Genomic DNA, 10,419 nt, shown 5'->3' on the forward strand with positions numbered 1-10,419 from the left:
CTTCATTCCAGGTCACATGTTGATAAATGCCTTCGCATTTTAAGGACGTTTGTGACCCAGGCGGCTGCATGCCCAGTAGTATGCATAACACAATTCAGCTGTTTAATCTTGGTATTGGACGCCACTCTGAATGCATGGTATATTCTGAAATGTCTTGAACAGAAGTCAATGGCATATTTTCAACCTTTCCAAAAAGTCTTTCACAGCATGAATAAAACACCCTCCTAAACAGGAATAGTTAAACAGCTGGCTCTTCTTTTAGTCCCCAGTGAATGACTATCCCATGTAAATTCTTGCCACTTAACATTTTAAGAGACTACTGAAAGTCAGCGTAATCATCTCGATTGAATCAATTGAGTTTTTGACTTGTAATAGAGCTTAATATAGTGTATCTGAATCAAGGACATCACAGACTAGAAAGGGGTATTTCCTTTGTGCTATTAATAATCCCTGTTTTTAATTTTTATAGATCTAAATAATTAGTAGAAGTAATATGAGTAATGCTTATAGTTTTGATAGTAGAATAGCAACATTTACCTCCAGTGAATCTCATCTTCCCTCTAATATCATTCTTTTCATTATTTTAGGCAGTCTCTGTGGGGAAATGCAGATTTTTACTGTGTAGAAATCTTTCTGCAGACTCTCAGTTACGGTCAGGAACGTCCCTTTGCTCATTCTGCAGCTACACACCTTCAAAAAAAATCACAGTCAGACTCGCCTTGAATTTGAACTAAACAATAGTGCCAGAATGGGGCTGAATATTGTTCCTATTCAGGTCAGTGCTGAAGGTACACGGCTGGGTTAAGAGCAGCTTTAAAAAAATATCGATTACTGGCCCATCTCGAGAGATTTACAGCAGGTTGTTGACCTTTTCTGTAGGACGTTACCCAACACTCTTCACCTGCCCGCACTCAAAGCCTTAAGAGAAAATTAACAGTGCAGTTACACTTGCAGAAGCTTTGCAGTTCCAACTGTGTTTCCTTTGTCTTTGCTGCAAGTCTTGCCCGAGCATCCTGATTCTTGTGGCGCTAGACTTGCACAGAAGAAATGTTATGAATGAGCTTCACACACTCATTTCCTTAACCATCTCCTTTATCTTGAATATTGCAGTGTGTTATCTTCCCTTCTCTTTGTTGGCATATTAGGAAAAAGATAATAATGTAGGATGCAGTAATGAATTTCAGTCTGGCTCTGTTTTCCTCTTAATACAAACACACTTGCTCATCAGTGTTCTCTGGGCTGCGCTGGGGAAATTGGACAACAGGAAGTTTAGAGCTGTTAAGCTAATGAATTCTCTCCTCTCCCTCTCGGACACAAACATAGCTTAACCTTTTGCACTATACCGTTATTAAGATGAAAATGTATTATGAAGATTTATCTCACTTTCACACAGACATGTAGCTGATTAATTGAATCCTGATGGCCCATTGTAACGCCGCTCTTTTCATTACCTTTCCTCCTCCGACTGGCACAATAATAATCTTTCCAACTATGATTGAATCTATCCGGCAAGCTTGAGTTCAACGAGCCATCCCACTAGAATTACTATTCTTGAAACATCCGCTGGTGCTCCTGCTGGAAATGGTTTTATTGCTCTGTAGGAGCTCTCCATGCTCCCACCTATAAATCCCACTTTCTCAGTTTTCTTTGCTCTACATGATGCCATGCATTCACTTCGTTCCCCTTCCTTCTGCAACACACAGTTTGACTCCTCTCCTCCCTTATTCCTCCCCACAGAATCATCCAGAGCTATGTGCTAAGGGAGGAGTCAGGGGCCCTCTCATCAGAGGCGTCAGACATTAACAAGGCCAACCTGAGCCGGCGGGGCGGCATCATGGCTTCGCTTTACACCTCCCACCCAGCGGACAGCGGGCTGACCCTGGACCTGTCACTGGAGATCAACAGGAAGCTGCAGGCTGTGTTGGAGGACACGTTGCTGAAGAACATTACTCTGAAGGTAAGTTCTCCCGCAGCATGTGACGCACTCCATAAGTATTGTGCTAAAAGTGCAGAAAAAATGCACACACGTTGGTATTACCGATGAGGTGTGCAGTTTCGTTGAAAACCACTTAATTTGCTCTGAATGATTAATTGTTTGAGCTCAGATGACCTGAGTGGATAATTAATTGGCTGTGTCAGTGTCATGCTTTGGAGCCGCAAACCCTGATGTGACTATTAAAGTAGAAATACATGTGCAGTGAAATAAAAATACAGAAACCATTGATGTGAGGTCATGTCAGGCTGTGAATTCAGTTCGGTATGTTCCACATGTATTAGAAACACGATGTACAGCAGCTGTTCATGACTCATTTATAAGCTCTCACTGTAGCAGTTCTGTTTATTTGCTCTTATTGCACAGATAATGCTCCAGGCTTGTAAAGGTGTATTTGTCTGTTTAGTGTGATTCACAGGGTTAAGTCAATAGGCAATTTTCCGGCTTTTTTGAATGATAAAATAAGAATTTGCCTATTAAATGACCTGTTGTACCAAACTTATGCTTACATCTTGGATGGACATTTGGAAGAAACCTGCTAACTCCATCATATGTATGTTTTGTATGTATAAAAATATCCATACATGGGCAGAGTAAAAGATATATATATACAGTACTATGCAAATGCCTGTTGTGATAACCGGCGCTTTTATTTTGAAAGGGTGAAAAGAGACTTCCTGTCCATGGTATAACTAACTCACGTGAGGTGATACTGTAAAGATAACTTGCATATTTAACTGGTTTATGTTTAATTAAGTTTTGGATCAAATTTAACCTAGTCATTCATGCTAGCAAGGTTTGATACATTAAGCTAGTTTTGCTCAAATTAATATTCTTGTATTTCTGTGTGTTTTATAATTGTTATTGCAACTTTCAGTTTGCAAACTGTAGCTTTATCCAACTTAATTCTCAGCTCATTGGCTTATTCACGTACGGCCGCAGAACTGAACGCTCGGCCGTGTTTCAGTTCAGTGAGAACTGATAAGCAGTCATAGATCAAAATTTAAAAAATACACAGATCTATTAAAAATTCCATGTGATTGGCCAAATTCTTAACGACCATTAATCGATCATCAATTAATTATTCCCATTCCTATAATAATGAGTGTCTTTTAGCATTTAGATTTTTTCCATACTAAACATTTAGCTCATACACTTTAAGTCTTCACACCTACACCAGCCCAGAGGACTGCAGGATCCCTGGTCGCCTCTACTGTAGCTCTTCTGCACAGTACGAGCCGCTCATGCAGAATACTGATGGGGAGCCTCATTTAGTTCTTAGGCCCTGCTAAGTGATCATGCCCACACACGCGCGCCGAGCCCCATGCAGGAGCAGTTGCTATTTACGGGCACCTTTCAACGTAATGTTTTCAAACCACTTGCTGTGACTGGTCTTGATACATTAACGCCAACACATCCTGATGTAAACAACCACCGCATTCTGCTGTTTCTGCTCTATGTTGTTCTAAAAATTGAGAGAATTGTGCGAATGCTTGTCATTTGAATTTCAAATTCCCTAATCTTGATTCACAGTGTGTGTTTTTGTCCCAAAACACAAAATCAGTTATATAAAAATTGGCTTCTTTTGCACATAAATAGGGCCATTCTGCACAGTAGAAATAGCAGTTAAAATATTTAGTCAGTATAATTTTGGGAATGAATATGTCTTATCAGCTTTGCTTAAACAACAACAACAACAACAACAACAACAACACCACAGTGACTGCAGTAGAATGATGTAGCGACAAATATGAGAGTGTAGGAAAAGGTCAAAAGGGGAATTTAATCACAGCAGAGGGAATGTCAAGCCAGCTGCTACTTTTTTTCCAGTAAGGTTGTCTGACATTTATCTCCCAAACCTTTAAAGCCAGTCATAGCATGTGTCACATTGTCCTTATGTGACTTTTACTGTCATTCGACAGCAAGCTTGTCACGTTGTCTATCAACTATCTCAGTTTTTTGAGATGTTGGAAATCATGATCTGATTCAGAAGCTGCATTATTGATGCTACTGCTGCGTCCCACTGTAACTGAGACATGTTTCTCCTGCTAACCAGTTCATCTTCTGAAATCGTTGATTTAAGTCCATATTCACAGTACTCATCCTCATTCCGCCCTGGTGTGCCTGAGCTTTGTCCTGATTCTGTACCTAAGGGTCTTTTGATCATTTAATTGAATTAGGATTTCAACTGAACCAATTTACTGACATGCAGGGGGTAAATGAATGAATCCGTTCCACCTCTCAGCTCTCGGTTTATAACTGCGACCTGTCTGAAGAGGTGCTGCAGCCAGATGATGAACTGTACCCGAAAGAAAATGTAGCGCCAGGACGGTGCCCGCCACCCCCGCCGGCCCCCCGGGACTAATTTATCTTCAATAAATCATGTGATAAAGCAAAGGAGAATCAAGTGGATTTCACATGTGGGTTTCACATTACAGTCTTTTGATCTGTTCATAAAAAAAAATACTGATTAGTGCAGCTTTAAGTTTATGCATCTAATGAAAGGAAAATCAATTTATATTTTGCTTACCAATTACTTCCTGATGTATTAGGTTTAAACCCATTTTCCACAACATCTGTTTTCTTCAGCCTCAGCAAATTCACAAAAGGATTGTGAGGCTTTTGTGATCACTAGACCTGCACAAAAAAGACAAAAAGAAACCTTGTATTTCTCCTGCAAAAGGCTGAAATGTATCCCGAACTGCACTGCCAAGCAAACATCGTCTCCATGCTACTGTGCCATTTGCGTTGAAATTTATTGTAAAATTCCTTCCTTGACGTTTTGAGTAACTGCACCTCATCGTTCCAGGACCGGATCTTTTTCAGCTTAGTTTGTTCTTTTTGCAACATTAATACTTAGCCATATGGATAATTGCAATCAGATGCAAAAAAAGACAAATTGTACTCCGCTGCAGAACCTAATGGGTGTGTGTGTGCTGTTTTATCATTGAGATGCCTTGAGACGTGAGAGATGGTGGATGCAAGTGATGCTCAATTTATGGTGCCATCAGCAGCCACAATCCATTCTTTATAAATCGGCTTGTCAGTGTGAAATATGTGCTTTATGTACTGCAATACCAGCCATTTATTTTTCACCATTTTGTACAGACTGAAATGTGTCAAAAGTATCTTGAATCCACGTCAAATACAGTGGGCGATAAACTGCATCCAAACAGGCCCAGTGTGAATCAACATAAAGATAATAGAGAGCAAAACAATTAAAATATCCAATGCGCCCACATAAACAAAATGTGTCATTATCCTGTCTTCATGTATTCTTAGAGCCTCTTTGATGTTTGTCTTTTTGCACTTTTTGGTTTTGTTGGCACATTAGGTGCTTTAAAAAATATATTCATATTTTGCAAACAAGCAGCTTCATATTGTCTTTATATTGTGTCAGAGCTATCTTAAAAACACCCCCTGAAAAGCCTAAATAAGGCAACAAATTGTAATGTGGGAGTGTTTTCTGGCAGCAACTTGTCTTTCTGTGGATGAAAGATGATTGGCAGTAAGCAGGAAGTTATGATAACAACACTCAAGATGAGGACAATAAAATGACAATAAAACAAAACACTCTGAAGAAAGCCAAATTAAGGCTTTGCATTTACTGCGATGGCTAATTTAGCTTCAGCAATTTTCATTTTTCTAGGATGATTGTTTTTCTTTCTGTGTGAGAATTTATGGCAGCAAGTGGTTTTATTCATGAGGTGGGATTATACCCTGCTACGCTCAATCACACTGGACAGAAAACACTTACATCTTAAGTTTTTAGGATTTTTTTTTGGAAATGGTTTTAATAGAATCAGTTTACTTTTTATGCACTGTTCAAACTCTTAATCATCTCATCTCCAAGCAGTTTCAAGGCATTTTTTTCACAACAGAACAATCAAGGCTAGAAGTAAAGAAAAGTCAAAAAAGTCCTCTGTGTAGTATGACACAGTTATAAAGCAATAAATCTTTAAAAAATATATATAATTATATACTCTAACACTCAAAAGTTTGAGTTCACCCAGAAAATGTCTGTAATGTTTTCCATGAAATCAAACTGTTTTATTCATGAAATGAGTTACAAAACATTGACAAGAACAGAAATAATAATTTTAACCAAAACAATTTTCAGCTGTGCTAACATAATGATCAATGAGCCTTTCAACACCGTTAACGTGGATTATGTGCCACTAGAACACAGGAGTGATGGTTGCTGACAATATATAATAGATATTTCATTACAAAATCAGCCGTTTCCAGCTTTAATAGTCATTTACCACATTATCAATGTCGAGACTGTTTGATCAATTTAAAGTTATATAATTTTTTTTAAATTGAGCTTTTCTTTCAAAAATAAGGACATTTGTAAGTGACCCCAAACTTTTGAGCGGTAGTGTATATATTCAGCATTGCCCACAAGTGGTAGAATTTTTTTTTTTTTAATAAATAAATGTGGGCTCTACAGACGGTAAATGTCAATCATGCCTTTTAAAACCATTTTTGGTTACATGTTTTTTTCCCAAAGAAATAACCGATGAAAAGATCATATGGTCACTCAAATGTTGTAATAGAGTCTGAAATTCTTCGCTCTCTTCAACAGGAGAATCTGCAGACTCTGGGGTCCGAGATCGAGAGGCTCATAAAACAGCAGAGAGATCCTGAGGACGGTGTGAGGAGGAAGTGACAAAACCCTGTCACGGGAAAGAGGAACTAAAGGACCATGGACTACGAAAGGAAAACTCCAAGTGATTTTTGAAGGGACAGTAACATTTAAGATGCGCACACAGTCATCCTCCCAACATATGAAGGAGCAAAGTGAATGTTGTAAGTGCCAGTAGCACCTCACGCTGCTTTTCGGAGGACCTCTTGTCCAATTGGAGGACGTGTCTGAACTTACTTGAACTGTCGTTATTCCATCCACATTGTCCCGCCTCCTCTGACACAACTAATCTTCCTCTGGCTAACGTCCGTCTCCTCTGAGCCTTGCCAAGATAAAACTCCCCGGGCCAGCTGCTTCGAGCTTGAAAGTCTGCCTTGTAAATTAATAAACTGAAGATGCCATATTTATGAATGTATAGCAAATTCTACCTGGGGAAAAAATGTCAAAAATAATGATTTGCCAATGAATTTATCCTATAAAAAAAGACATATCTCCTCAAAGCGACTCACAGCTCTGTCCACCGTACAGTAAGTAAACGGAAATGAGATGATCATCACCTCACAGCATGCTTTCTCCGCTCGTGTCCTGATGTCCATCTGCCAATAAGCCAAATGTATTTTTGAGAAGCTGCTTCTTCAGTTCGACTACAGAGCACTCCAAGAAGCAAAAGTGGGAAAAAAACAGAAAAAAAATCAGCTTGTTGGGGGGAAACTTGTGTGCTACCTGCACATTTTTCATCAACTTTTGCTCTGCTCAGCACTTATGACTGGACTAGTGACGCAAGGTGCTCCGCATCAGCAGACCCACCCATCTGTGTGACACCGGTGCTAGACTGAAGGAGTGTTTCATGCAGCCAACAGCACTATGCCATCAGCATGGAGGTATCCTGTAAACCTGAAGGAAAGTCATGTCAAGTATAATATCACGTTTAGGTTGAAATTTAGAGCTGGTCTTGAGTTTGGCCATTTTGAATGTGATTATTTTATTTATTTTCATTTCTGTCGGCTTTAAATTTTTATTTGTCCAGTTATCTTTTTTATGTTTGCATTTTCACTTTAAAAAGCTTTCTTTTAACATTTTTGGTCTTTGCTTTTAATTTAAAGGGATATTCGGATTTGGAGTTGTATGAGGTACTTACAGTCATGGAAAAAAATTATTAGACCACCCTTGTTTTCTCCTTGCTTTCTTGTTCATTTAATGCCTGGTACAACTATGGGTACATTTGTTTGGACAAATATAATGATGACAACAAAAATAGCTTCAAAGAGTTTAATTTAAGAGATGATATCTAGCCGTTTTCCATGGTTTTCTTGATAACAAAAATCATTATCAACAAAACCATGGAAAATGGCTAGATATCAGCTATTAAATTAAGCTTATATGAGCTATTTTCTGTTATCATTATATTTGTCCAAACAAATGTACCTTTAGTTGTACGAGGCATTAAAATGAACAAGAAATTGAAGAAAAAATGGTCTAATATTTTTTCCATGACTGTATCCATAGTCCGTATATAACCTACAGTAGATGGCGGTCAGTTTGCCCCCATGTTTGGTTAAGCACAGTTTGTATGTACACTACATTAAGATTATTTTTCCCACTTTACCTTGCCGTCAGACTCTTCAAAGCCACCAGATTACATTGACAAAAACAATAATTTTACCATGCAGAACACAGGAGTTCCAGGTCCACCGCTGCCTCAATCAATTGGTCCGTTGGTGTTATTGTAGGACTTTGGTGTTTCTAAAGTCACACAATTGCAGGAACAAGAAAAGCACTCAACTGCCATCCACTGTAGGTAATACAATAACCTCATACAACCCCACGTCAAAAAACAGAACTATCCCTTTAAAATATTGAATACCTTTAATATTTTTGCTTTTTTTCTGCATGAATCTGAGTGTTTAATACCAACTAGCAACAACTTCCCTGAAAGTGGTTTATTAGCATCATTAGCATTCATATCAAACAATGGGTGCAGAGATGCTAACTAGAAACTTTCTTTGCACCATGTAGTGAGAGGAAAAAGACAAAAATGTTAAGGTCTTCTTCACACACTCCTCCTTTTCTTCGTAGCCTCACTGAGTCCGTTGAAGTAAAATCAAGTGTAGAAGTATCAAAGCAGTTCTGTAGCTGTAGCTCAGGAAAGCCAATGGAACCTACAGAAATATTTCCAGGGACAAAGTGCAATTCTGTTCCTCTCATTGATTCCTTTTTTTTTTTCTATTTTGTCATCTTTTTTTAAATCTGAATATATTTGTGCGCCAGTATACTGTTTTACATGTCTGTTTTTATGCTTGTGTACGTGCAACATGCGACCGTGCTGGTGTTTGACTATTTAAAAGTGTCCAACTTGTGTGTGTGTGTGTGTGTGTGTCTGCGTGCATGGCTGCATGTGTGCCTTTTCCTAACCTCTCCAGCTTTCCTGTTTACACCTCGTGTACATGCTTCGGCAGTCTGGTCTTATGGGCTTTCACCAGATTGACCGTGAAGTTTGTTTCATCCAGGAAGGTAAACTTTATTTGCATTTAGACCAGAGTCTGTCAGCCACACACACACACACACACACACACACACACACACACACACACACACACACACACACACACACACACACACACACACACACCTGCAGCTCCTGTCTCTCATTTACAGATATTTAGTCTGGCATACAAAACACACACACTGTCTGAAAAGTGCAGAAGCTGTCACAAAACAGAAGCCTCCATGTCTTTATTTCCACCAATCAGAAACAGCTCTTTATGGGTCATGAATGGTTACTGGTTGATCCCCTTTCCGTACACCCTGAGGCTATGTTGAAATGGCCCACTACGTGAAAAGAGATATAAAAAAATTCCAGGATTGAGGTCATGGAGTCCTTACAGCCTCCCTGTTGCTGCAGTTGGTGCTCGCCGTTTGATGTACCTCTGCTTTTATGTCATTCAAACTAATTTCTTTGTGACCTGAAATCAGCATGTAAACGCACAGACGGCACAGCTGGAGATCCCATCTCGATTCCCCTTGATGTTGAAACTTGGTCATCTTTAAAACTTTTAAAATAAATGAATCTGGAGGTTTTCACGCATCTTAAACAATGTGGAACTCGAGCTAATAGCAGCTGAATATGTGAAAATCGTAGCAGTTGTTTTTGCAGTCTGTTCCTGGGACAGAAGTAAATAAAACCTATGCAAAACATTCGCATGGGATTTCCTAATTAATTCCTTCTAATTCTCAGAGGCATGCTAATTCGCTTCTTCTGTTTTGGTCACAGCTTGACACCTGTGAGAAGCACGCTGATCCGAGATTTTACACATTTCTACAGCCTTGAAATGAAGCCATGCTACAGCACTGTGGATGAATGAATCATGTTTCACTATATATATATGAAGAAATGGTGTTCAGTATGTGTGAGTGTTAATGTGACCATTTTTTTTCTTTTTCCTTCCTGCTGTGCAATGATTCCCCCTGCTCGGTTTCGTGGAATATCCAAACTGTGATTATAATATACATTTGTAAATATATCATTCTGTAAAATTATGATGAGATGTTTTTAAAAATGCTGATTCTGTTTGTATATATGGTGTTTCCAGGGAATAAAAGGAGATGAGTCTTAACTTTCCCTTGAATGTCCCGCAGTGTCTCATATCTCATGTTTTCTTTTGGGCTGACGCTAACAGCTGTTCTGGTTTTTGTTTCGCAGTAACAGTGGAATGAAGTACATTTTCCACAGATATGACCTCTCACACAGTGACTCCTTGTGGCATACAGCTTTAGGTCC

At 38.9% G+C, this 10,419-nt stretch overlaps 1 protein-coding gene across 2 annotated transcripts in view; it reads left to right on the top strand.

Annotated features, from left to right (window-relative positions):
• ccdc186 (coiled-coil domain-containing protein 186) overlaps positions 1-10,118 on the top strand; it is a 30,890-nt gene extending 20,772 nt beyond the window's left edge. For both annotated transcript variants that reach the window (XM_059324593.1, XM_059324594.1), the window contains exons 15-16: positions 1,738-1,957; positions 6,582-10,118. In XM_059324593.1, the coding sequence (XP_059180576.1) occupies positions 1,738-1,957; positions 6,582-6,665 (304 nt within the window). In that variant the 3' untranslated portion in view covers positions 6,666-10,118. The remainder of the gene's footprint in view (positions 1-1,737; positions 1,958-6,581) is intronic.
• The last annotated feature ends 301 nt before the right edge of the window (positions 10,119-10,419 follow it).

This window comes from Centropristis striata, chromosome 21, assembly GCF_030273125.1.
Source record: "Centropristis striata isolate RG_2023a ecotype Rhode Island chromosome 21, C.striata_1.0, whole genome shotgun sequence".
NCBI lineage: Eukaryota > Metazoa > Chordata > Actinopteri > Perciformes > Serranidae > Centropristis > Centropristis striata.